At 48.5% G+C, this 27,056-nt stretch overlaps 1 protein-coding gene across 1 annotated transcript; it reads left to right on the top strand.

Annotated features, from left to right (window-relative positions):
- The first annotated feature begins 10,020 nt into the window (after positions 1 to 10,020).
- On the top strand, positions 10,021 to 21,734 carry Klrg2 (killer cell lectin like receptor G2). The gene is made up of 5 exons (XM_031381601.1): positions 10,021 to 11,046; positions 16,434 to 16,535; positions 16,896 to 17,041; positions 20,828 to 20,931; positions 21,266 to 21,734. The coding sequence occupies exons 1-5, from the start codon at positions 10,350 to 10,352 to the stop codon at positions 21,384 to 21,386; spliced, it is 1,170 nt and encodes a 389-aa protein (XP_031237461.1). The 5' UTR covers positions 10,021 to 10,349; the 3' UTR covers positions 21,387 to 21,734.
- The last annotated feature ends 5,322 nt before the right edge of the window (positions 21,735 to 27,056 follow it).

Raw genomic sequence — 27,056 nt, 5'->3', positions numbered from 1 at the left:
TGACCTTGGTCTCGTCCTCAAATTCTGCACAGTGGGGTCTAGAATGGAGCATCAGGTTTTGCAGGAAGACCCAAATCTTTCTCCACCGGCTAGGCTTTCAGTGAGACACAGACACAGGTTCTAGAAGAGGAGCCTGAGCAGGCTGCAAATCACTGAGCCCCTGAGGATGAAAAGTGTGCCTGGTCCCAAGGAAATATCGATTGCTTTTTAAAGCCTTGACTCACAAAATAATACCCAGGAGGTCTGGCATAGAGGACGATTGATGGACTGAGAATCTTCTCCCAGAATAGCCGAAGTTGGAGAAAGCTCAGCTGGTTCAGGTACTCCCATGGGTTCAAAGGAAGTGTCAGGCCCCAGACTAGAGGACAGAAGTGAATACACAGGCCCTCTGAGGGGATGGCCACAGGGCAGGCAGTACCCACATGAGAAGGGAAGGGTGTCTGAGTCCTACAGATGTAAGGCCAGTACCTGGAAGCTGCATTTGCATTGTGTGGAGGGAGTGGAATGGGGCTTCTCACCCAAAGACACATGGCCTCTTTCAGAACACATGTAAGTCCTGGGATCCTTGTATAATTCCCTGAACACAGGCAGCCCTAGAAATGGATTCATAGTGAAGCTGTGACACACCCTTATAAAAACAGAATGGCATGACTTGAAGACAGGAGGTGGCATTCCTTACACCTGAACATCCAAAAGCACATTGCTACCCACTACTGACCTTTAGGGTCCTGTCCATCAAAGGGACAATGAGTATGTCATAATAAGAAAGGAAGGTGCAGGGCAGTGGTGGTACACAGCTTCAATCCCAGCACTTGGGAGGCAGAGGCAGGTGGGTCTCTGAGTTTGAGGCCAGCCTGGTCTACAGAGCTAGTTCCAGGACAGCCAGGGCTACACAGAGAAACCCTGTCGTGAAAAAAAAAAAAAAGATAGGAAGAAAGGAAGGAGATAGTAAATTCAACCAACCGAGTTAATCTGCAAAGCTGCCCCCTAAGGTGAGGGTTGCATTTAAAAGGAAGCCAATGTCAAGGAGGGCATTCCCCAGACTGGCATTTGAACCAGTTGGGAATGCTCAGCTCTCAGCTCACCTGAAAACTAAGCAGATGAACGCCCAACCACACATGCACCAGAACAAAGGACTGTTCACACAGGTGGGAGGGACTCCGCATGGCCTCTCCTCTCTGTGCAAGAAGCTTCTTTTAAAAAAAGAACCAAGATTAGCCTGAGAAATTAAGACAGACGAGAATCTAGCCTGCTCGCAAAAGCACTGGAGAGCAGAGAGCTGCAGGCCCTTTAGGCGGGATCCAGGCTGAGGGGCAGCAAGTCACATGTGATCCTAGTCCAAATGGGGTGAGGGAGGAGTGGCCAGGAGCTATGAAGGGGCAGACAACGGTGGGCCAGGCTTCAGAGAGTGGCTAGAGACTTCAGAAAGAGCCTAGATGAGAAAAGGGGCCTAAAATTCAGGTGGAGGCCAGAGAGAGAGAGCCTTGCATGTGAAGTTACATGGGGATCAATCACTTATACACCCTTGCGGAAGGGCCCAGGGACTCCCAGGCTGGCTCCTAGTCATGTTGCCTCAGGGTCTTGGCAGCAGGTGGCCTGCAGCAGACAAGGTTGCTCCACCATTGAGGGAACTGGACCTGTTGTTGTTTCTCCGTCTTGGTCAATACTGGAAAAGCATGTGGAACCCTTGTACTTAAGAGACTCTGCCATATCCGACCTTCCCCTCATCGCCAGCACCAGTGTCCCCGAGAGGACAGCTTTCTGATTTTCCTCCAGAATCTGTGATTATCCCGCTTTAACTTGGACCATGATTATCTGGCTGTCTGGCTGTCAACTCTAGAGAGGTGCCCAGCACAGCCCCCACCATGGGAAGCGATCCATGTGCTTTTGCTTGCTCACCCACTGAAAACAAACCTTGAGTACTTGCTTGCCTGACCTACCTGTGCCCTGGTGTACGTTTTCTCTCTTTGGAGCATGAGAATTGCAGCAGCAGGGATCAGAGGGATTTGGGGGATCTCCCCACCCACAGCAGAAGACAACGCTGGAGTTTTTGTCCAAGACTGGCTGGGTCCCTGGCTTTAAGCATAGGGCAAGGCAGAATATCATGGTGAGAGAGGGCTGCGGCCGAAGCTGCGGCTCATCTTACGATAATTGGGGTGGGGAGGGGCAGGGGCAAAGAGTACCCTTCAAAAGATGATCCAGTGACCTGTTTCTTCCAGTCAGGCCCGTGTGCTAAGAGCGCATTCAGCTATGAACTCATCAATGGATTAACCCATTGATAATGCTGACACTCTAGGGCTCCAATCCCCATTCAACAGCACCTGAAAACCAGGTCTTTCACTTATGCACCTTCACGGAGGGCACTTCATATCCCTACCATAACCGGGGTGTGGCTTCCAACAAGGGTGATGTGTTCCAACATGCAGATGACTCAGGGAGGTGTCTCCTTTTGTGTGTGGCTCTTCCCCAGGTCTGCAGCAAGCATTCGTGCAGCAGGAATGTGTGCAGCAGGGTTGTGTTCTCAAGCCCGGGGCTGCCTCCTTGGCACGGCAGATGGGAGCTGCCTTTTAGGCTTCTACCAGGGGCTCATTCATCTCTACAAGGCCCCACCCAGCTACAGGTGGGTCCTTTACTAAATAATAACTGTCTTACGGCTTCCAACTGAAGACAAACACCCCTGAGAGTTGCAAAAGGTAAGCACAGGAGACATGTGCCTGAGGAAACTTCAAAGTAAACCCTGATCTCCTGGGACTGGCCAGGACCATTCCTCCATACCAGCCCAGGGCCTGCAGAAACCAGATCAGCCAGCAGGGGGATGATGTGCCTGAGAATCTAAAGGACCAAGTGATAGCCTCTACTTGGCACCTGGTGAGAGCCATTTGCTGCAGATGGTGGCGAGGATCCCCTGTTAAGAAAGGAAAGCATGCCAGAGATCGCTTGATTTTTATAATAAAGCCACTTCCAGGAGAAGGTATTAATTCATGAGCAGATTTAGAGATTTATTTATTTATTTTATGTATAGGAGTGCACTGTAGTTGTCTTCAGACACACCAGAAGAGGGCATCAGATCCCATTACAGATGGTTGTGAGCCACCATATGGTGGCTGGGAATGAACTCAGGACCTCTGGAAGAGCAGTCAGTGCTCTTAACCACTGAGCCATCTCTCCAGCCCTCTCATGAGCAGATTTAAATTAAAATTTTTTTAGATTTATTTTTACATGTATACATGCTTTGCTTGTATATATTTAAGTGTTTCACGTACATACCTGGTACCTGAGGAGGTCAGAGAAGGATGATCAGATTTCCTGGTACTGGAGTTATAGGTGGCTATGAGCCACCATGCGAGTGCTGGGGACCAAGCCTGGATCCACTGCAAGAGCAACAGTGCTCTTAACCTCCAAGCCATCTCTCTAGCCCTGGTGAGTGGATTTAGCCATCCTGAGGGCTCATGGCCTACTCATCTCCTCAGTGCCCCATCTCCAAACACCATGAGTTTGGAACCTGGGGGTTATGTTTCCCACACATGAATTTGGGATTCAAAGCATTGGAAGAACTTTCCAGAGTTATTGCAAAGAGTAAATGGCCACAATGGCTGGATGGCATGAGTCATCTTTGATGGAAACCAGGTTTGCAAATCATTGGAGCAATTTAAACATGGTCTCTAGTGTGATGACGCTGTTTGCTCGGAGAAAGGATGATGCTGGTGCTGAGAGAGGGGATGGTGCTGGTGCTGAGAGAGATGATGGTGCTGAGAGAGATGATGGTGCTGAGAGAGATGATGGTGCTGATGCTTTGAAGGAAGAAGCTTCAGGTTTGCTCTCTCCATTAAGGGCTCAAGAGCAGAAAGTGTATTTGCATGGAAACAGAAAAAGAAAGCAGGTATTATGAAATTCCAGCTGCAGGATCTAGGTGAGAGGTATATTTTGGCTATTGATATTACTTATTGACAAAATATATGACTAAAGCAATGGAAGGAAGAAAGGGAGGGAAGAAGAGAAAGAGGGAGAGAAGAAGGCAGGAAAGAAGGAAGGGAGGGAAGAAGGGAAAGAGGGAGAGAAGAAGGAAGGAAGGAAGGGAGGAAGAAAGGAAAGAAGGGGTGATTCTGGCTCAGTTGGAAGGCAAGTCCATCTTGGTAGAGAATGATTGACAGCGGGAGCCTGAGGCAGCTGGTCACACTGTATCCTTAGTGAGGAAGCAGAGAGCAGAGAATGCTGGTTCTCAGCTCCCTCTCTCCTTTTATTCAGCCCAGGACTCCAGCACATGAGTTGGTGCCATCCATCCACAGGTCTTCCCCACAGTTAAACCTCTGGAAAATCCAGAGGTGTGTTTCCATGGTGATTCTAAATCCAGTCAAACTGACAGTGAAGATTAATTCCAACATTTTGTAGTCTTCCCAATTGTCCTTAATGTTTAAATTTCATCAACTAAAAACTAGGGGAAAAGAGAATAAATGAGACACAGTAAGGCAAGCACCCTGCCTGCTGCCTGTTTGGCATTATTTATTAGCAAGTATTCACTAAGCCATTGGGTGACATCATCCCAGAAGCAGGATGGGCATGTCAGACCTTGGGCATGTCAGACCTTGATCTCAGGCATAGCAAATATTTCTAGAGAGCTAGAGACCAGCATTAAATGATAAAACAGACACACGACTGTGTTAGCTACTCCCAGTGCTCAGGGTTGTCCAGAATGAGACTGAGGGCCATGGGAGAGGGGGAGGGGTGTCACTCGAGCATGAGTCCCTTGACATCTCCGAGCAAGTGAAAGAACATAGGCTAAGGAGGAGCCATGTCAGAAAGGCAGCTCTGAGGTGACCACCCACATGATCTTGTGTGTGTCCATAGCCTAGGACAGCCTAGGATGCCCCAGGGAGGTGATAGAGCTGGAAATTCAAATGATCGTGTTGGTTCCTCTCTGGGGAATTGAGCTGTAGTAAACGCATACATAGCTCTTCTGTCTGATCAAACAAGCAGATACCATCAGGCTTCCTTGGCCAGTGAACTCCATGGTCTGGTCAGGGTTCCTGCTGGGCCACTTCCTGGAACCAGCCAGTGATCTGGAACTGGCATTAGGGGATCTCAGTGGCCCTTTAGCCAGGTCATAAGGCTGGCCCAGACAATTCTCAGGAATACCATTAACAAATGAAAAGACATTCAACTTCATACTCATGCATAATTAAAGAAATGTGCATTGAAATTCAATATTTTCACCCATGTGCTGTTTAAAAGCTAAGGAGATTGATAACATGGGGCTGTGGTGAGTCTGAACGTCCTTATAGACGTTTGCCCAGCCTCTGATGGGTCACTTGGCACTACTCGTAACATTTGGAGTTGTAGCCACCCTTCAACTTCAGCAATTTCACTCAACTGAATCTGTTCTGAGATACTCAGAGATGTGCTCTTTAAACAACACAGTACAAGACTGTCGATGGAGCTATCCCCACAGCATGTGCAGCACTGAGGTATTTAACTACACCAACAGTTCAAGTGCTCACCAGCAGAGGCAGACATTAAAAATAAAGATAGTGTTGATACAACAGCAGTAATGGTTAGCCAGCGCCATCACAAACACCCAGGAGGCTACAGTGCCAAACATCACTCTCGATGAGAACCAGTGATGGAAACAGGAAGCTGTTGCAGGCACCTGAAAGCAGCAGCTCCTGTGTGCTTGGTTCTCTGGCCTTACAGAGAGACAGGCAGACAGACAGACAGACAGACAGACAGACAGACAGACAGACAGACAGACAGACAGAGAGCCCCCTGGTTTCTTACCTCCTCCTGAATATCCCTGCCTTGACACTATCTACAATGGGATGACCTAAGACTCCAGGCCAGACACTAGCCCCCAACCATCTTGAAGCTTAATCTCTAGGTTTTTACCACAGAAATGGTTTCTATCTATTCCCCAATTTCAGCTTGTCTCCTAACTGATTTTAGAGTTACTTCTTCAGTTCAGGGGTCTGTCGCAGTAGCCTTAATGAGGTTCTGTTGAAACTCTTTGAGGAGAAGCTATTTCTTGGATACCTAACATTCTAAACTACCCAAAACATAAGAGTTAATCCACTGGGCTACTTGCTGAGCCTCCACGCATAACTCGAAGAGAAGGCAAGTGAGAGACGACTCGAGGGAGGAAGGGCCACAATGGATGTTTGTCCTCCTTTTCAGCATCTAACCCATCTCCTCTAAGGATCTGGGTAACTCCACCATAGCAATTAGAAATGGCTTCTGGCACCAAGGCTCTTGTAGCAGTGCAGTGAGAGCAAAGCTTGACTCTTAGTTCAAAGGAACCCAAAGACTTGGAAGGACTTGGGCTTCCTGCCAGTTGCATTTGAGTAAAGGATATGCTAACTGTGACGGTTAATTTAAAATGTTACCCTGGCACAACCTATAATTACCTGGGAAGAGTCGTTTTTGTTTTTGTTTTTGCTTTTTCAAGACAGGGTTTCTCTGTGTAGCCCTGGCTGTCCTGGAACTCACTCTGTAGACCAGGCTGGCCTCCAACTCAGAAATCTGCCTGCCTCTGCCTCCCAAGTGCTGGGATTAAAGGTGTGTGCCGCCACTGCCCGGCCTGGGAAAAGTCTTAATTGAAGAGTTTTCTAGATCATACTGGCCTGTGGGCATATCCCTGGGAGACTGCCTTGATTGGCAATTGATGTGGGAAAACCCCAGTCCACTGTAGGTGGCATCACTCCTAAGCCAGACATTTTGAACTATATAAGAGAAGTCAAGCCTGGTTTACAGAGTGAGTTCCAGGACAGCCAGGGCTATACAGAGAAACCCTGTCTCAAAAAAACCAAGAGAGAGAGAGAGAGAGGAGAGAGAGAGAGAGGGAGAGAGAGAGAGAGAGAGAGAGAGAGAGAGAGAGAGAGAGAGAGAGAGAGAGAGAGAGAGAGAGAGAGAGAGAGAGAGAGAGAGAGAGAGAGAAGTCAAGTTAAGCTAAACACAGGCAAACAAGGGACCCAAATACATGTATTCTCTCTGCTCTAGACTGTGGACATGCGACTGCCTTGACTTTCCCTCGGGGATGGACTGTTGAAATTGAAATGATACAAGAACACTAAGGCTTGGCAAAGGGACAGGACACATAACAGAAAGATACACAGTGTCTCATGAAGCCCAGAAGGTTGAACAAATGAGCCTGGGGCCCAGCCACAACCAGGAACCTCGAGACTGGGAAGGTATCTGCAGATCTCCCTGGAGCTGCTCCCCCTGTGGTCCTGATACTTGCAGCTCTGCTTTTCCCACATTTGGAGGGCCAGATTCCTGCAAAGGAACACCTCATTTGCCAACTGAGGCAGTCACAAACATGCTGAGCTGACCACCCAGGGTGGCAGAGCCCTCCCAAGAAGCCAGCTTACTAGGTTGGAAGAGCTGCTAGGGTCAAGTTCCACAGGCTTTGTGGATTCAATTACCCCTCAATTCTAGAGACCAGAAATTCAAGATCGAGTGTCTGGAAGGTTGGTTCCTTAGGAGAGCATCTATTCTTTGTCCTTCTCCCAGCTTCTCAGAGCTTGCTGACATCCCTCATGATTTCTTTAGTGTTTTTGTTTGTATGGTTTCTGGATGCATTATCCTGATCCCTGTCTTCAAGTTCTGGCATTTTCCCTGTGCACAGGTCTCTAAATTTCTTCTTTTTCTAGAGATGCCAGCTATATTGAATTAGTGTAACCTCCTCTCAGCGAATTACCTCTTCAGGGACCCTGTTTCCAGCTGAGGTCCTGCGAAAAAAAGACTTCAGTGTATAAACCTGTATTGGGTGGGAAACAGTTCCCCCTGAAATAATGAAAATGGGGAGAAGCTGAAGGCAGCAGAGCCAAAAGGGAAGGAGGGAAATCAGTCAGCTCTGGTGTTGGGGAAAGTGTGGGTGAAAGGGAGTCTAAGGTAGGAAAAGTACCCAGGTATGGTGGTGCATGCCCGTAATCCCAGTGCTGGGAGGTGGAGGCAGGAGAATCAGGAATTTAAAGCCATCTCCATCCGCATAAGGTTCAAGGAGAATCTGGGTTGCTTGGAAAACTCTTTCTAAAACAAAACAACAACAACAACAACAAAATACAGCAAAACAAGAAAAGAGGGAGGAGATGGTGAAAGGGGGCGTGTCAAACAATCAAAGGGTAGAGAAGAGAACCTGCTGGATTTGGTAACAAGGGCGCTCCTTAAAAGGAAGGTGTTGGAAAGATAGAAAGAACAGAAAAGAGCAGTGGTTTAAAATGTACTGGGGACGTGAACTGAGTAATGGGTGGGACAGTTCTGTTAAGAGAAGGTTGATGGTGACAAAGGGTGCTAGAGATCAAACCTGGGGTCACTTATACAGAGTGTGAGCTCCACCCACCACTGAGCTATACTACCTCCCCACTCCAACGCACATTTTTTCTGTCTGGGTTTTTGTTGTTGTTGTTGTTGTTGTTTTTGTTTTTGTTTTTGCTTTTTTGAGACAGGGTTTCTCTGAGTAGCCCTGGCTGTCCTGGAACTCACTCTGTAGACCAGGCTGGCCTTGAACTCAGAAATCTGCCTGCCTCTGCCTCCCAAGAGCTGGGATTAAAGGCGTGTGCCACCACCGCCCAGCTTTGTTGTTTGTTTTTTGAGACTCTGTCTCCTGCAGCTCAGGTTGGCTTGGAAATCATCATGTATGACCTTGAGCTTCTGATGTCTCAAGTGCTGGGACTTCAGGCACCCTATCCCCCCACCTGGAAATCACAGTTCCATGCTTTTTAAGATGAATTTTTATGGGACTAGGAAAAGACAGCTCAGTTGGTAAAGGGCCTGTTGTGCAAACACAAGGGCTTGAGTTTGACCTCCGGAGTGAAGGTCCTGCTCACCTGAACTCAGACTTTACCTGAACCAACCACCTCTTATTGTTGTTCTTGTTTGCTTTTGCATTTCAAGATAGGGTTTCTCCGTGCAGTCCCAGGTGTCCTGGAACTTGCTCTGTAGACCAGGCTGATCTCGAGCCTGAGACCCACCTACCTCTTCTTTAAACTACCTCTTTTATCTGCTAGCCCTACCCTGGAGCACTGGTTAAAAATAGTACTGGCCTCATGCCTCTTCAGACTTGAGAGGTGTGGAAGGGAGCTTAATAAATCTGTATTTTAAAAGGCTATTTAGGAGCTGGAGAGAGAGTTCATCAATAAGAACTTGCTGCCCTATCATCAGAAATCAAGTTCAAATCCCAACACCAATATCTAGCAGTTCACAAATGCCTGCAACTCTAGGATCAAGATATCCCAGCTTCAAGAGACAGCCATGTGCACCCTGCTACACACGTTAGTACTACAAGTAAATCTATAACAAAAATTGTATTCATGCCAAGTGTAGTGGTGCATGACTTTAATCTCAGCACACGAAAAGTGGGTGTTTCTGTGAGTTCAAGGCCAGCCTGATCTACATAGCAAGTTCCGAGATAATTAGGACTACCTAGAAAGATTGTCTCAAAAAAACAAAACGAAAGCCAAAAGGCAAAACAAAATAAAACACAACAACAACAACAATCAAAACAAATGGAAAAACCCACAAAACTGTATTCAGACTACCATACTACCTCACTAGGCTGGCGGAGCGCATGACACTTCATGGGATAATGAGCATTCATTCCTCTCTTTTTTATTTCGTTTTTATTTTCGTTTGTTTTGGTAAATCAGGGTTTCACTATAAACCCTGGCTGGTCTGAACTTGCAATGTAGACCAGGCTGGCCTCAGACTCACAGAGATCCCCCTGCCGCCAGAATGATGGGATTAAAGGCCTGGACCAAGGCACCTGGCTCATTCCTCATTCTCCAACTGTTGTTAAGTCTACTAGTAGTCAAGCTTCCAGAGTTGGAATCCGGACTTCAACCTTTCACACTCTTCCAAACCCCAACCGGTGACCTTCTGTCATCATCCCTTTTCCTCGTTCTGATAATTCTGAAGTCCTTATCCACGCAGATTTAACCAATCGCTTCCCACTCAGTCTAACAACTGAATCCACCCGCAGCAGCACAAAGCCAGCGGGGGTAACGGGTGGGGCTCGGGAATGAAAGAGAGGGAGGAACCTGCCAGTCCCGGGGTTCCGAGGGCTGCCTTAAGGGCCACCCGCCACCCTGTGACTCAGCCGGGTCCTCCCAGCAACCTGTGGCACGGAAAGGCGGGTCTTGGAGCCCCCGAGGGGCGTGGCCAGTCCATAGCCACAGCCAATCACACAGGGTCCTCTAGTGAAGCGTGCAGTTGACAACTTAAACGACCCGAAGCTTCTGGGGACCCAGCCTAGGACGCGACGCTCGGCGAGTCTCGAGGTCTCGGCGTGCGGGACGGAGAGGAGCCGGGAAGCGTCGAGAGGAGGTCAGGGCGAGACCGGGTCCCCAGCGGAGCCCTCGGAAATGGAGCCGCCGCAGGTTCCGGCGGAGGCGTCCCAACCCAGAGCCTCCGAAAGCAGCCCGAGGCCCGAGCGGAGCGGGCGGGAGGCGGCGGACGCGCAGCCCCGGGAGCTCCCGGAGAAGCCTCAGTCTCCCGCCCTGCCCGGTTGCCCGCGCGTGCCGCCGCTCAGCCTGGGCTACGGCGCCTTCCGCCGCCTGGGCTCCTGCAGCCGCGAGCTGCCGTCGCCGAGTCCTTCGTGGGCCGAGCAGCCCCGGGATGGCGAGGCGGAGCAGGAGCCCTGGACGGCGTCAGGAGAGCCCGCGTCCGGGTCCTGGGCGCCCGTGGAGCTGCAGGTGGACGTGCGCGTGAAGCCCGTGGGCGCGGCTGGAGCTAGTCGCGCGCCCTCGCCTGCGCCGTCCACGCGCTTCCTCACCGTGCCAGTGCCCGAGTCGCCAGCCTTCGCCCGCCGCTCCGCTCCCGCGCTCCAGTGGCTGCCCAGCGCCCCGTCACCAGGCTCCACGTGGAACCGAGGATCGCCGCTTGCAGCGACCGCGACCGAGCCGGTCCGCCCCTCGGAAGGCTGCACGGTGCCCCCGGGCTCGCCCGCCTGCCGCTGCCGCTGCCGCTGTCGCGAGCCCGGGCTGACCAAAGAAGACGAAGCGCTGCTGCAGCGCGCAGGCATAGACAGCAAGAAACTGCCGCGGGCCATCACGCTCATAGGTGAGTGCTCAAAAGGTGCTCGTGCCCGGTCCCTGAACTAGACTAACCAGGAGCCCATCTGGCTGTCCCCAAATCCATCCTGCTTCTGTCTCAGAATTAATAAGAACCAACCCAGGATCCTGCCACCCCACCCCACCCCACCCCCAGCCCTCCTTCCGGAAACTTTCTCCTTCCTTCTTAGTGTGCGAAGCATCTTGGAGAAGTAGAACTCTGGGTACAGTGAGGGGAAGTGATTCAGAATCACGTGGCAGTGGTGGCCTGGGTACACTTCCAAAGGCTGGGCTCCTTTCCGTCTTCAGGAGGGTCATCCATCAGCACACACTGAGCTGTCCCCGTGCCAGATGGCTGGGCATGTGTTTTGCTTTGCTTGTGAAGGAGAGGCAAGTCTAGCAGTGCAGAGAACCCCTGTATTGGTTTGCTTTTTCTTACTGTGATAAAACACTGACCAAAACCAACCTGGGGAGGAAAGGATCTGTTGCCTCACAGGTTATAGTATATCATCAAGGGAAGCCGAAGCAGGAACCTGGAGGCCGGAACAGGAGCCAAACCACGGAGGAAAGCTGCTTCCTGGCTTTCTGCTCAGCTTGCTTTCTTGTACCACCCCCACTCCACCCGCGCCCGCCCTTGGTAATTAAGAATGCCCTACAGACTTGCCTACAAGCTGTACTTGCCAATCTGGTGGGTGCATTTTCTCAAGGGAGGTTCCCCTTTCCAGATAACCTTAGCTTGTGCCAAGTTGACAAAACAGTAGCCAGTACAGCGCCCCCTAAAGGCTGTTAGTCCCGAGTAAGGAATTGCTCTGTTGGGGTTGGTTTACTGGGCCATCCTAGGTTGTGGTAGAGGTTCATATTAGCCTGGCAAGAACAGAGAGAAGCCTGAAGGGGCTAGTACCTTGCCCAGTAAGCAGACTGCCCGAACGTGGGGCCATGGAAAGGTTAGGTGAGAGGCAGCATCCAGGGGTCCTCAGATAGGAGGAGGGCTCAGAGACTCAGATCACTAAAAACTTTTAGAATTCTGTGGGCCGATTTTTGCAGTGTGGGATGAGTTCGCCATTGTTATTGCAAGTTTCCTACACGCTTGGTGCCTCTAGCTGATGCCAGCTAGTATCTCGGAGTGTGAGCATCGTAGGTCTGACTCCCTCGTCTAAGGTGGAGCTATCCGCAGGGCTGTGCTGCTCTCACTGAGGCCCTGGGGCAGATCCCTTACTTCCCCTTAGTACTAGATCCTCCACTGTGGATTCCAGGAGTATTAGGCTGGATCATCTGCTCTCAGGCTGTGCCTTCCTCCTCTCGGGTAAGGACCCTCATGATTACACCGAGACCAGGACAGCCTCGATTCCAGGGTCAGCTGAGCAACAACCTCACCTCCGTCTGAACCTTAATTCCTCTCTGTCAAATGGCCTTTAGTCACTGTTCTAGGGATGGTGACATGCACCTCTTTAGGTTTTTTTTTTTTATCAATGTTTTTATATGTTTTTTTTATTTTATGTGTATGATCGTCTGCTTGTATGTCTGTATACCACTTACATTCCTGGTGCCTAAGAGGCCAGAAGAGGCTGTCAGATCTAGAACTGGAATTTTTTTTTTCTTTTTGGTTTTTCAAGATAGGGTTTCTCTGAATAGCCCTGGCTGTCCTAGAACTCACTCTGTAGACCAGGCTGGCCTCAGAAATTCACCTGCCTCTGCCTCCCAAGTGCTGGGATTAAAGACGTGCGCCACCACCGCCCGGCTAGAACTGGAAATTAAGGCAGTTTGTTGTAAACCAGATTGTGGGTGCTGGGAATTGAACCCAGAGTCTTTGCAAGAGCAGCTAGTGCTCTTAACCACTGAGCCATCCCTCCAGCTCCTTCAGGGAGAAGACACATTAGGGGGATCTGGATGTGTCTTGTGTTTTTGCAAGTTGAGTGTGTATAGAGGGTATCTGTGTTACTTGTGTGACTAAGAGTCACCTTGTAAGCCCAGCATGGTGACTGTCACCTGAAGTCCCAGCTCCCAGGAAGCTAAAGCAGAGAGCTAAGTGTTCTTGGCCACCCTGGGCTATGTGTTGAGACCCTATCTTTTTTTTTTTTTTTTTGCTTGCTTGCATGCTTTATGAGATAGTTTCTCTGTATAGCCCTGGCTGTCCTGGTCTCCCTCTGTAGAACAGGCTGGCCACAAACTTAGAGATCCACCTGCCTCTGCCTCTCAAGTGCCAGGATTAAAGGAGTGAATCACCACCCACCCAGCTGTGGCAGATGTGAACCAGATGCTGCAATCCCTACATGGCAGCGACAGTACAAAGAAGTTGCTACACGTTTGAAGCTAGCCTGGTCCAGAAAGCTCCAGGCTACCTGAGCTGTGGAGAACCTATATTCAAAAGAGAAAACAGAGCTGGGCAGTGGTGGCACACGCCTTTAATCCCAGCACTTGGGAGGCAGAGGCAGGAGGGTTTCTGAGTTGGAGGCCAGCCTGGTCTACAGAGTGAGTTCCAGGACAGCCAGGGCTACACAGAGAAACCCTGTCTCGAAAAACAAAAACGGAAAAAAAAAAAAAAAAACACAGAAAACAGTGGTGTGGTGCCATCCTCTTTGTTTTTTTGTTTTTTCAAGACAGAGTTTCTCTGTGTAACCGTGGCTGTCCTGGAACTCACTGTGTAGACCAGGCTGGCCTCCAACTCAGAAATCCGCCTGCCTCTGCCTCCCAAGTGCTGGGATCAAAGGCGTGCGCCACCACCGCCCGGCTCATGCTCTGCTTTTTGAGGGTCAGAGCCAAATGCAGGTTCCGCTGCATGAGTTAAACTGACTAGAGTGACTGGCTTTATCTTCCTTGTCTTGGCTAAGCTTTCCAGTTCTGCTTTTATTATTTGCAAGCCTTAATTTAGGGCTGGGACAAAGTCTGGTGGTAGAGCATTCGTCTAGCATGAACAAGACCCTGGTGCATTGCCCTGTTGAAAATGAATCTCTAAACAGAGATCCATATACATTGTTTTTGTTGGTAGTGGTTTACTTGTACCGTGTATGTTTTGCCTGTGTTTCTATCTCTGCATCATGTTCCCGGTGCCTGCAGAGGCCAGAAGACATCATCTGATCCTCTGAGACTAGTTGTGAGCTCCTATATGGCTGCTGGAAATTGAGAGCCTTTTGGAAGGGCAGCCAGGGTTCTTAACCCCGAGCCATCTCCAGCCCCTGGCCTGAAACCCTTAATGCCTCTGCCTCAACCCCCTGAATTCTGGGACTACAGACTTGTGCCACCAGTCTTGGCTGTCTGGCTTCTTTGGTTTAACATGTTCCTACTTAGCACTTCATTCCTTTTAATTGCTGGTTAGTATTTCTTGGCATGACTATGTTATGTTTTGAGTATACACTTACCGGCTGAGAGAAATCCTGAGGATGGGAGCTAGACACAATGGTGCCCCCTTTTAATCCCAGCACTTGTGAGGAAGAAGCAGGCAGATCTCTGAGTTGGAGGCCAGCCTAGTCTACAGAGAGTTCCAGGACAGCCAGAGAAACCCTACCTCAAAGGAGAAAAGACATATAAAATGGGGTGGTAACGGTGCACTGGATGCAGTCGTCCCTCACTGTTTCCTTGTGGACGTGATGGGACAGCTGCCTCGGGCTCCCTCTGCCTTTACCTCCCCACCAGGATGAAATGTGCGCTTTAACTGGGAGCCAGAAGAAACTGTTGCCCCCTAAGTTGCTTTCCTCAGGGTATTTTTACTCACAGCAGGAGAAGAAAGTAAGACACCTGGGTACTCACTAACAGGGTGACTCAGTTATTAAAACTGTGTCTTGGGCCAAGCATAACAACAACTTTTTTGGTTTGTTTTTTTTGTTTTTGTTTTTGTTTTTGTTCAAGACAGAGCTTCTCTGTATAGCCCTGGCTGTCCTGGAACTCACTCTGTAGACCAGGCTGGCCTCGAACTCAGAAATTCGCCTGCCTCTGCCTCCCAGGTGCTGGGATTAAAGGTGTGGGCCACCAACGCCTGGCTAATAGCAACTTCTTAAAGGTTACAGTTATATTCTTACTGGTGGCGGGTGGCACGTATGCATCACTGGATGAATGTGGAGGTCAACCTGTAAGAGCTGATTTTCTCCTACCATGTGGGTCCCAGAGATCAACATTAGGCTTGGCAAGCACGTTCACCTGCTGAGCCATGTGCCATCCTTGCTTATAGCCTGTGGTCCCAGCTTGTCAGAAAGCTGAGGGAGGAACACATGCTTGAAGCCAGCTTGGGACACGTAGTAAGACTCTGTCTCAAAACACAAGGACAGCTGGGTGTGGTGGCTCATGTCTTCAAACCCAGCACTCCAGAGGCAGAGACAGGTAGATTTTTCTGAGTTCAAGGCCAGCCTGGCCTACATGTTCCAGGACAGTCATGACTATACAGAGACCCTCAAACAAACAAAACAAAACAAATGAAAAACCCATAAGGATAAGATAATCGAAAAGTGGTGGGTGTGTCCTGTCTCCTGTTGTTCATTCTCTCATTCCGGGCCCACAGCCTCTCAGCTACCTCATGCCCTTGGCCCTGGAGCCACTGACAAGGCCCTCAGCTGCTGTCCACTCACTGAGTTTGTACCTGTCTTCTTTTATGACCTCAGAACTGGGTTTTTTAAGAATATTTATTTTATTTTATTTTATGTGTATAAGTACACTATAGCTATACAAATGGCCATGAGCTATTATGTGTGTGGCTGCTGGGAATTGAACTTAAGACCTTCTGCTGGTCTTGCTCACTCTGGCCCCACTCGCTCCGGCCCCACTCGCTCTGGTGTAATTCACTGTAACTGTCTTCAGACGCACCAGAAGAGGGCATCTGATCTCATTCCGGGTAGTTGTGAGCCACCATGTGGTTGTTGGGATCCGAACTCAGGACCTTTGGAAGAGCAGTCAGTGCTCTTACCCGCTGAGCCATCTCGCCAGCCCCCAGACCTGGGTTTTGATGGGAAAACAAAACAAAACAAAACAAAAACAAAAAACAAAAAACTTGAGTGAAATGAAGCATCAGGACTTGACCTTGATTGATTGACCTTGACCTGTGGAGTTGCAGTGTAGCCCCTGCTTGCTCTTCTGTGGCATGTCACCCCTCCTGTCTTGGTTTCTCTGTCCCCTGCTGCCTGTAAGCACCTTGCCCACACCTACTGCCTGGTACACACTGCACATGATGTATGCCAGTCCCTTGCTCTGTTGTAGAGCCTTCTACCAGCCATTTGAGAAGAAAGTAGAGAGCACTGTAGCATGCCTCTCCTGAATATAAGGTTCTGGTCTAACCTGGGTGCTTTGCCTTTGTGTCTTGAGCCAAGGTAACCATGCAGCTGGTGTGTGTGGAGTGGGGTGGAGACCAGTATAGTCCTGGGTTGTATTAGTTGGGGTGGCCTCTCATAACTTGTCTTTCTGTTCCCTCTCCAGGGCTGCCCCAGTACATGAAGTCTCTGCGCTGGGCTCTGGTGGTCATGGCTGTGTTGCTGGCTGCCTGCACTGTAGCTATTGTGGCCCTGGCCTCTAGAGGCGGTATGCTATCCCATCACTATTCTATGTATTTACAGCACCTTTGAGTCCAGAGACAGATATGAGGTACAGCAAGAAGACACAGGCCTTATTTGGCAAAGAGAAGAGAGCTTGACCCTTTTCTCCTGTCAGTCACAGCTTGTGACCTGACGTAATGAGAACACCAGCCTCTATCCAGGGGAACTTGGACAACCAACCTTCCTAGGACTCTCTTTAGCCACCATCCTTCCCACCCGACGCTTGTCAGCTCCCTACCCATAGATTCACCTCCTTAGCCAAGGTCGGGACCAGGGTTTGTTTTTTCAGTGTATTGATGCATAGCTCCTTAGCCATTCCCCTTGACTGACAAGTCTCTGCTTTCAGGAGCCAAGTGCCAGCCATGTCCTCAAGGCTGGCTGTGGTCTCAGGAACACTGTTACTACCTCTCTGAAGAAGCCCAAGACTGGGAGGGCAGTCAGGCATTCTGCTCAGCCCACCATGCCACACTGCCTCTGCTGAGCCACACCCAGGTGAGAATGGCTGGCTAGGAGAGGGTATGTGTCATCCCAGATCCCTGAATCTTAGCTCTGGAAGGGCCTCCCCTCCCCGTGTGTGTGTGTGTGTGGGTGGGTGGGTGGGTGTGGGGGTGTGGGTGTGGGTGTTTGTGCATGTGTGGTCTCTCTGTCTGTCTGTCTAAGTTAGGGTTATACTGCTGTGATAAGACACCATGACCAAAGTCAACCTAGGAAGGGGAAAAAAAAGAATTATTTCATCTTCAAGCTTTCAGTCCATCAACCTAGAAAGCTGAGGCAGGAGCTGATGCAGAGGCTGTGGAGGAGTGCTTACTGGCTTGCTCAGCCTGCTGGACCTGCTGGAGAAGCACCCCCTACAATGGGCTGGGACCTTCCATGTTAATCACTAGAGAATTACCTACAGCTTTTTGTTGTTTTTGTTTCGTTTTTATTTTTCAATACAGAGTTCTTCCGTGTAACAGCCCTCAATGTCCTGGAACTCACTTTGTAGACCACGCAGGCCTGAACTGACAGAAATCCACCTGAGTGCTGGGATTAAAGGTGTGCACCAGCAGCGTATTATACAGGCATTTTCTTATACAGGCATTTTCTTTTTTTTTTTAATATAGATTTACTTATTTATGTGTTTGAATGCATAATAGCTGTCTTCAGACACACCAGAAGAAGGCATCAGATCCCATTACAGATGGTTGTGAGCCACCATGTAGTTGCTGGGAATTGAACTCAGGACCTTTGGAAGAGCAGCTAGTGCTCTTAACTGCTGAGCCATCTTTCCAGCCCCCAAGCATTTTCTTAATATTCCTCTTCCTCTAGATGTGTTTTTTTTGCACAACTTTAATTCTAGCACTCTGGAGGCAAAGGTAGGTGGATCTCTGAGTTCAAAGCCGGAATGACCTACATAAGTTTCAGGCCAGCCAGGGCTATGTAACAAGACCTTGTCTTAAAAATAAAACAAAAAGATATCCTTATCCCAGCGATGCCTGGGTTTGTCAGGTTGACAAAAACAGTCAGCACAATTGACCCTTGATGCACAAAGACATCACTTATTAAACCGTAGTATTTCCCTCCTTGTTTATCCCAAGAACTGAAATTAATATAAATATCATAGTACAAAACAGCCAACATTTAAAAGTCCCACAGTATTTAAACTTTCAAATCCTTTAAGAGTTCAGTCTCTTTAAAACAGCCCAAGTCTCTTCACTGTCCAAAGTCTCCCAACTTTAAGATACTAAAAAATTAGAAATACTTTCTTACCCCAAAAAGGAAGAACCAGATTTGAGCAAAGCAAAATCCAACCCCAGTAAGTCCAGGGTTTACTCACAGCCCGGTTCTAAAGGGCCAGGCCAGCTCCACTCTACAGCTGCTGCTGTCCTTGGTGGTCATCCATGTTCCTGACATCTCCAAATTGTTGGGGTCTCCTCTGGAACTGGGCTGCACCTTCACCTAGCCTTCCCCAGGCTCTCTTTGGGGACTCTGAACCTGCCACCTGTGTACAGCCTCCACTTCTCTCCATGGCCCCTACAATCCTTTGGCTTCTACTTCAACTGAGGCTGCACATTCACCAATGGCCGCCGAGCCTCAGCAGCTCTCCAAGATCTCTTCATGCCTTCTAACCCAGTACCATCTGGGGAACTCTTACACATTCATTACCAGGTTTGGCTGCCCGCACAAGGTGAAGCCTTGACCTATTCTGGACCACAGAGGAAACACTTCCCACAAAATTTTGCCTCCGTGATGCTAGTCTCCTCTTAATCCCAGCCCTAGCTGACTAGTATCAATCGGCCCAGCCAAGCAAAGGTGTCACTGTAGCGGTTCTTAATTCAAAAATATCAGATGGCTCTGATAGTTTTTTTGTTTTGTTTTGTTTTTGGAGACAGGGCTTCTCTGTATAGCCCTGGCTGTCCTGGAACTCACTCTGTAGATCAGGCTGGCCTCAAACTCAGAAATCTGCCTATCTCTGCCTCCCAAGTGCTGGGATTAAAGGCGTGCACCACCACTGCCCAGCTTGGCTCTGACAGTCTTTACAGGACTCTCAAACATCCCCTCCATCACCCTCCGGCCTACTCTCAGCATTATCTTCTGAGACAATGTTCCCACAGCAGCTCCTTGAAAGCTGAGCACTCCAAGGGCTTTTCCAGCCTAAAGTTCACCATCCTCCTAAAACCACATGGTTAGGTGTGTCACAGCATTTCTATTTAGTTAGGGTTCCTATTGCTGTAATAAAACACCATGATCAAAAGCTTCTGGTGGAGGGAAGGGTTATTTCTCCTATAGCTTAGAGCCCATCTCCTAGGGAAGGCAGGACAGGAACTCAAGGCAGGAACCTGAAGGCAGGAGCTGATGCAGAGGCCATGGAGGAGTGCTTACTGGCTTGCTCCTCATAGCTTGTTCATCCTGCTTTCTTACATGGCCTGTATTAGTCATGGCTCTCTTGAGTAAGAAGAGTGAATATAAATATTATGTGTGCACATACGTGTACATTTTCTGTATATATATACAAACTCAAGCTGTGGTCCAGCTAGTCCAACACTAGCTGTCTACCAAAGGAAGATTCAAAACCCCAGCAGTTGTTCAGCCCATAAGGCTGGATGTCCCTCTGGTCTTCAGTATCTGCCAGAATCCTGAAGTAGGCTCTAATGCCAGTGAAGGAATGGACTTGCTAGTTAGAGTGAGAGCAAGGGGGCAAAGAGAGCAAGCTTCCTTCTTCCACGTCCTTTATCTAGGCTGCCAGCAGAAGGTGAGGCCAGATTAAGGGTGGATCTTCGCACCTCAAGGGACTAGATTAGAAGTGGTTCTTTCCACTTCAAATTATTTGAAACAAAAAAGTCCTTCACAGGTGTTCCCAGCCATTTGGGATTACTTAATTACAGATGTTGTCAAAGTGACAACCACGAATAGCTATCAGCGGCTCCATCGTCATCAACCAAGAAAACATGGCTATGGACTTGCCTGTGGGCCAGTCTTACTGAGCCATTCATTTTCCCAATGAAAATTCTCTTTGCCCAGCTATGTCTATTTTTGTCAAGCTGACAAAAACCACCACCACCATGTGTACACTTGCACATGTGGATGTGTATGCATGCATGCATGTGCTCTTGCATGTAGATGCCAGGCGTCAATCTGGGGTGTTGTTCCTCAGGTGCCACTTGAGACAAGGTCTTTCTTGGATCTGGGGTGTACCAATTGGCTGGACTGAAGGGCCTCTTGGTTTCTGTTACTCCTTATGTAAATATTCATGCCCACCTTCTGCTTCTTATCGCTAAGGTCATGCTATAGTTTTAGTGCATTTTATTACTGTGGGAGGGGGACATACATGTGCATTCCACAATGTGTGGGTGGAGGTTGGACAGTTTTGAGGAGTTAGCGCTCTGCGTCCATCATGTGTCCCAGGGATTGAACTCAGCTCTTCAAGCTTGGAAGCAAGCCCTTTTAACCCGAGCCATCTCCCCAGCCCCACGCTCACCTCTGTAATGGCTTTAACACCACTGAACTCATGCAAAATAATTTTGCTCCTGTGGAGACTACACCATTAATGTGTCCCATGCCTCCCCTGACCTTATTCTCTACCCCCATCTACCAGCCCTTCTGGCTACTGGCCCAAGCACAGTGCCAGGCCACCAGCAAGCATCCTGATTATCTTCCATAAGTGCGGGTATTTTGCAAGATCTTTGAGCCAATTACTTCCTGGAAAGGTGTGCTGGAATCCTGCAGAAGCCACAGAGGAAATAGATGCCCTAATGAACCATTATGTGCAAAGAGTAACTGCCTGTTTTTTCCCCTCAGGACTTCTTAAGAAAATACCATGTCACCAAGGGCTCTTGGGTGGGGGCCCGACGAGGCCCTGAAGGCTGGCAATGGACTGATGGGGTCCCCTTCCCATCCCAACTGTGAGTAACTGGGTTCTCTCTCCCTCTGTTATGCTATAGCCTCCTTTTGCCCCACCCAACCTTCAGTATTGATAGGAGAGGGGGGTTAGCATTGGCTTATCCTTTCACTCCAACCCTGGTGTGGGTCCTAAACACATTCACCCAGCAGAACTGCCATGGCTGCTTCTCAGGAACAAGGTCTGTAGCTTAGGAATTTGGTGGTTCTGCCATGTAGCTGGCCTTTGGGAGACACTGCCAAGGGCTCTTTCCAGATATTTCCTGCCTGTACAGTGACTGGCACAGTACTGCGCCTGAGGGTTTTTCCTCCCACCTCCCTCACCTCACCCCACTGCAGGTTCCCAGAAGACCATGAGGACCACCCAGACTTCAGCTGCGGGGGTTTGGAAGAAGGCAGGCTGGTGGCTTTTGACTGCAGCTCTCCAAGACCCTGGGTCTGTGCCCGAGGAACCAAATGACTTAGTCTCCTGTGTTAGACCTGTCTGGAGCTGTAGCCATTGCTTTTGCTTTTGGTGTGACCAAAATATCTGACAGAAACAACTTCAAAAAGAGAAGAATGACCAGGCTCATGGTTTCAGAGGGCTGTACCTGGCAGAGCTGCCCAGTCCACAGCAGCAGAGGAAATGCTGGAGCCAGGGGTGGGAACAACCTTCAAAGGCCTGTCACTGTTGACATACCTCCACAGACCAGGCTCTAGACCTCCTCAAGCTCTCGACACCCCTAAATCCAGCACTACCAGCTGGGAACAAACCTGTGGTGGACATTTCAGACTCAATCCAGAGCATTCCTGTAACAAATCCCCTGAAGATTTGTGACTTCGTCTTGTTTTGAGACAGGCTCTCTCTGTACCCTTGGCTGGCCCGTGTACTGTGTGGTCCAGGATGGCCTTAAGTCCCTAGGTAAGCCTCCCCAGTACAGGGATTACAGATGTGTGCCACTACACCCAGCCCATGGCTAACTCACAATGCAAAATGTATTCAGTCCAATTTCAAGAGACTCTATAGAGAGGGCAGTGGTGGCGCATGCCTTTAATCCCAGCACTTGGGAGGCAGAGGCAGGTGGATTTCTGAGTTCGAGGCCAGCCTGGTCCACAGAGTGAGTTCCAGGACAGCCAGGGCTACACAGAGAAACTCTATCGAAAGAAAAAAAATTAGAAAGGAGACTCTATATAGTCTTAATGGTTCCAATGTTGTTCAAAAGTCCAGACTCTTCAGGCTGATGATGCCCACAGCTGTGGGTTGGGGACGGTGGCTGCGCCAAACCTCCCCACCTTCCATTTCCTTCTGCTAGCCAAGCTAGCAGACCAGACAGCCCTATCTTCTCTGCCTTGCCTAAACCTTAAGAGATAAGCTTAGTTGGGAGCTCTGCCTGCTCTGGATGCTGGTCTCCAGCAGGTGAGTCCCCAAAGGGAGGCACCAAACCTATTCTGAGATGGGCTGCCTGGGATCCCATCTAAAGGAGTGGGGCACCCAGGGGATGTGGTGTCCACCCCCCCTTCAAAAAACCCCCACAGGTTCACACAGTAAAATAAAATCTTTTTTTAAAAAGACTAGGTCCTCATAAGATGGTTTAGCAGGTAAAAGCACTGGCTGCTTTCCCAGAGAACCTGGGTTTGATTCCTAGAACTCTCTCAAACTGTAACTCCAGCACCGGCCCCCCCATATCACACCCCTACCCTCAGGCACTACATGAACATGCAGCAGATATACATCCAGGAAAAATACCCTTACATATAAAGTGAGGTGGGGGAGCCTTGTAGAGGCACATACAATAAATAAATTTGAGAAAAGGCACGCACGCGCGCACGAACACACCTGGGCGTGTGTATGAGGGAGTTGCGTTGAGATGAAAGAACCATTCTAAATGTGAATCCCAGGGCTGGGGTCCTGGGATGAACTGAGAAATAGTTTGAGCACCAGTATTCGTCCTCCCTGCTTCCTGGCTGCAGAAGCAGTGCACGCAGAAGCCTCACACTTCTGCCAGGCTTCCCCAGCATGTTGGCCTGCACCCTCAAACTGGGAGCCAAAACACTCTCCCTCTAAGCTGTCAGATATTTCAGTGCAGCAACAAGGAAAGTAGCTACTATTAGCAAACACCATTGTGGACTGAGTGAGCACCCCTGGAACATCTGGCCATGCCCTGCTCCCTAACGTCTTCCACAAGCTACTAAGGGTTTGTCCCTAGATACTCCTGATGCTTCTCTGGTTAAGGGCTTAAGTGCCTCATTTTGAATTCATTCTTTTTGAGAATGAACTTGTTTCAGCTTCCTGCCCTTGTTGCTCATAGGGATATTTGCAGAAGAAAACACAGCTGCGCTGAAGTCTATTGTCTGTCAGTCTGTCCAAGCAGCCAGAACCTATTTAGAGAGCAGCAGCGGAGGGAAAGTCTAGAGAATCTATATCCTTACAATTAGCACAGATCTTTGAGTCTTTCCACTTTTCAGGCTGTTGAATGATCAATCAACAAAAACCAGCAGCATTATCAGGATCAGGCCTTTGGATTGAACTGGGTCACTTTCCAAACTATGCAAGTTCTAATTCCCAGCACCTATAATGTGACCTTTATGGAAATACTATGTTTGTGCACACTCAGTTAAAAATGAGACCATTCATGTGGCTAGCCAAATATAACTGGTATCTTTATAAGAACTTTATGGCCAACAAGATGGCTCAGCTGGTAAAAGCACTTGATGCACCACCTGGCAACCTGAATGTGATCCCCAGAATCCACATGGGAGGCGGGGTGGGAATAAGAACTCTCACTTCCACATGTGCACGAGCCCCGACCCTTCTCACCAACACGCAAACACATAGTTTTTAAAATGTAGTGCTGGCAAGATAGCTCAGCAGGTGAAGGCTATCTTGATGACCTGATTTCAGTCCCCAGGTCCTGCAGGGTGCAAGGAGACATTTAGACTATCTGTAGAGAGTCTGAGAATAAAGGCATCACACAATCCTGCCTCTCAGAGACATCAGTTCCCATTTCTCAGTCTTAAAGGTTTGCTTTAGTCCCTGTCAAAGTTCTGACCAGGAGTGGACAACCTATGCATTGGAGAGAAGCTGACCTTGAACTGCAAAGGTATTTCCCCATGATGCACATGGATCTGTGGGTTGAGGTGTGTGTGTGTGTGTGTGTGTGTGTGTGTGTGTGTGTGTGTGTGTGTGTGTGTGTGTAAATCTAAGATCATCACAGGAACACTCAAGGCCCCAAACAGCAATGCTAAGCAATTCCAGCCAGAAAAGCTATCTGTCTTCTTACATTAACAGCTCTTGTGTGCACATCTAATTCCCACCATGACTTAGTAAACAAGAAAAGCTAGATTCTAGGTTATAAACAACAAATTTAAAATAGGACAATCAGAAAAGGGAAATTGGAGTGGTTTTTCTTCACACAACCACCCTTCTTTCTCCTTTTGGACCACAGGAAGAACACAGTCACCAAAAGTGCTAACTGTCCTCAAGTCAAGAGATAGCCAACTTAAGCTGGAAGCTTCTAATCAAAAGAAAAGGCTCTGAACACCTTAGGCAGGCTCCAGTGCCACCCCTGAATTGCTGAACTGCAGCCAGGAATGAAGTCACACTTCAACCAAAGTGGAAACTTCCACACTGCACTGAAATAATGGGAGGAGGGGAGAGTTTTCAGAACAGGACAGCAGGCAAATGGTACAGTGAACATTAGGAATCTTCAAGGCTTGTGTTACTCTGCTATTCCAAAGCTGAGACTGAAAGAGGATAAAGGAATGCCAGGCAGCAGAGGGGAGGTTAAGAGTGCAGACCCTGGAGATGTAAATTCACACTTTATCAAAGAAAACATGTAAAAATCAAATAAAATCATACAAAGAGTGAAGAGGCCACAGGCAGCACAGCCTTACAGTGGATTATATAAAAACATATAGCTCTGGGGCTGGTTCAGTAGTTAAGAGCACTTGTAACTCTTACACAGGACCTGATTTGGTTCCCAGAACTCAGATGGTGGCTTATAAGCATCTGGAACTGCAGCGCCAGATCTGACTACCTCTTATGACTACCATAGGTGCTAGGAATGAACATACATGGAGAAAAGGCACTCACACACGCTTTAAAATTTTCTATTTCATTTTTTTTTACTTTATTTTATTTTGTTGTTTGTGATAGTCTTTTTTGTTTTGATTTGTTTTTTCGAGACAGGGTTTCTCTGTGTAGCCCTGGCTGTCCTGGAACTCACTCTATAGACCAGGCTGGCCTCAAACTCAGAAATCTGCCTGCCTCTGCCTCCTAAGTGCTGGGATTAAAGGCATGTGCCACCACTGCCCGGCGATAGTCTTTTGATGTAGTCCCAGAACTCACTAGGTAGACCAGGCTGGCCTCGAACTCATGGAGATGTTCTCGTCTCTGCCCCGAGCGCTGGAATTAAAGGTGTGTGCCACACATATGGCCACGTCTTTTTTTTTAAATGCTTGTCTTTTGTATGTGTCCGTGTACGTATGATGTGCTTGTGCGCACACATGAATGTAAGTGGGGTGTGACACAGTGTGTATATGGAGGTTAAAGGACAATCTTAGGTGTCAGTTCTCATTTTTCACCTTGTTAGGCATGGAGTCTGTTATTCACTGTTGCACATGCCAAGTCAGCTGGCTGCCAAACTTGGGTTTCAACTCTCTGCTCCCATCTCATGGTAGGAGCCTCCACATCAGGCTTTCTATAGGTTCTGGGGGTTAACACAGGTCTTTACACTTCTATGGTAAACACTGTACCACTGAGCTACTTCTCTAACCTGTAAACATGTATCTATTGAGAAGACACAAAGCACAGATGGATCTCTGGAAAAGAAGCCAGGCTTGAAAGTGCCTACTGGTAATTCTACCTGTGCTATTCAAAAAGAGACAGATCTAGCTTGAGAACAGAGATAATTCTGCCAGAAATAAGGCAAGACAGGCTTTTCAACGGTGGGATAAATTTGTCAAGCTTACTGAGTATATAACTGCTGAATGTCACTGGGGGAAAACCCCATCTCAAAGTTTTTGTTGAAGAGGTAGCCTTTCAGGCATTTTTTTCTTCTTTCTTTCTTTCTTTCTTTCTTTCTTTCTTTCTTTCTTTCTTTCTTTCTTTCTTTTTTTGATACAGAGTTTTCTCTGTGTAGTTTTGGCTGTCCTGGAATTTGCTCTGTAAACCAGGCTGTCCTTGAACTCACAAGGAACAAAAAGAATTGCAGGCTAAGAGTCAATCTGAACTGAATTTAAATAACTTAGTCTGGTCACCGATTTCTTGAGCAGTGTTTTGGCTTCCTTAAACCTAAATATCTGAGAAACTAGGGACCATGGGCAGTTCTTTAAATGCTAGGGCTGTTACCCAGTCTGACTCTGGTATGTAGTCACATAGCTAGTATGTGATAGAACCTGGGGTTCCAGAATCTGTCAGTCACCATGCTCCTGCACTGCCTTTAATGTAATACTTCTAAGCCATACAACATGCTTCGGATGGTGCTCTGTGGCTTTTCTCGTAGAACACATTCATCAGCAAGCAGGAGCATCAACTATAAGCTGTACAAGGAGGAAACAGATGTTCTGCTATAATACAGAGACAGGTTCTCACTATGTAGCTCTGGCTATCCTGGAACTAAGTAGACCAGGCTGGCCTCAAACCCACAGAGATCTGCCTGCCTTTGCCTTTCTGAATGCTGGGATTAAAGGCCTATGGCACTACCAGACTTCGCATAAGCTTCTACGATCACTTCTAAGACCTTTCAGCAAACATCCACTATGCTCTCAGCTCTTCATAGTCTTGATTTCAGGAGCCAGTCCCCAGCTGCTCTCTGCTTCAAAGCCAAGAACTATCAGCTTGGAGCTCACCTGCCTGTGTCACAGCCCTTGTAATCACATGTGGATATTGACAAGCATACCTGGATGTCAAGCTCAAAAGGAAGAAAGTGAACATGTGGATGTGGTTAGTGCTATAAACAAAATATTTTAGCTTCACTTGGAGAGAAACTACGATAACAGGTAAAGCTTCCAGTCCATCATTTTGAGTAGCTACTGCTTGACAAACCAAGAAGTAACAGCAGGAATATAATTTTACAATAGGAAGCCAATTACTTATAAACAGAAATTAGGATGGCTATCTTGGGGATGAGGGAAATCATTTCCCAGGGAG

Source organism: Mastomys coucha, unplaced genomic scaffold, assembly GCF_008632895.1.
Source record: "Mastomys coucha isolate ucsf_1 unplaced genomic scaffold, UCSF_Mcou_1 pScaffold20, whole genome shotgun sequence".
NCBI lineage: Eukaryota > Metazoa > Chordata > Mammalia > Rodentia > Muridae > Mastomys > Mastomys coucha.
Note: the sequence above shows the minus strand (reverse complement) of the source record. Positions and strands in the feature narration are given on the sequence as shown.

Coding starts and splice junctions, on each gene's coding strand:
- Klrg2 (XM_031381601.1), top strand. CDS start 10,350: ATGGAGCCGCCGCAGGTTCCGGCGGAGGCGTCCCAACCCAGAGCCTCC. Junction 11,047..16,433: donor GCGGGCCATCACGCTCATAG/GTGAGTGCTCAA, acceptor TTCCCTCTCCAG/GGCTGCCCCAGTACATGAAG. Junction 16,536..16,895: donor GGCCCTGGCCTCTAGAGGCG/GTATGCTATCCC, acceptor CTCTGCTTTCAG/GAGCCAAGTGCCAGCCATGT.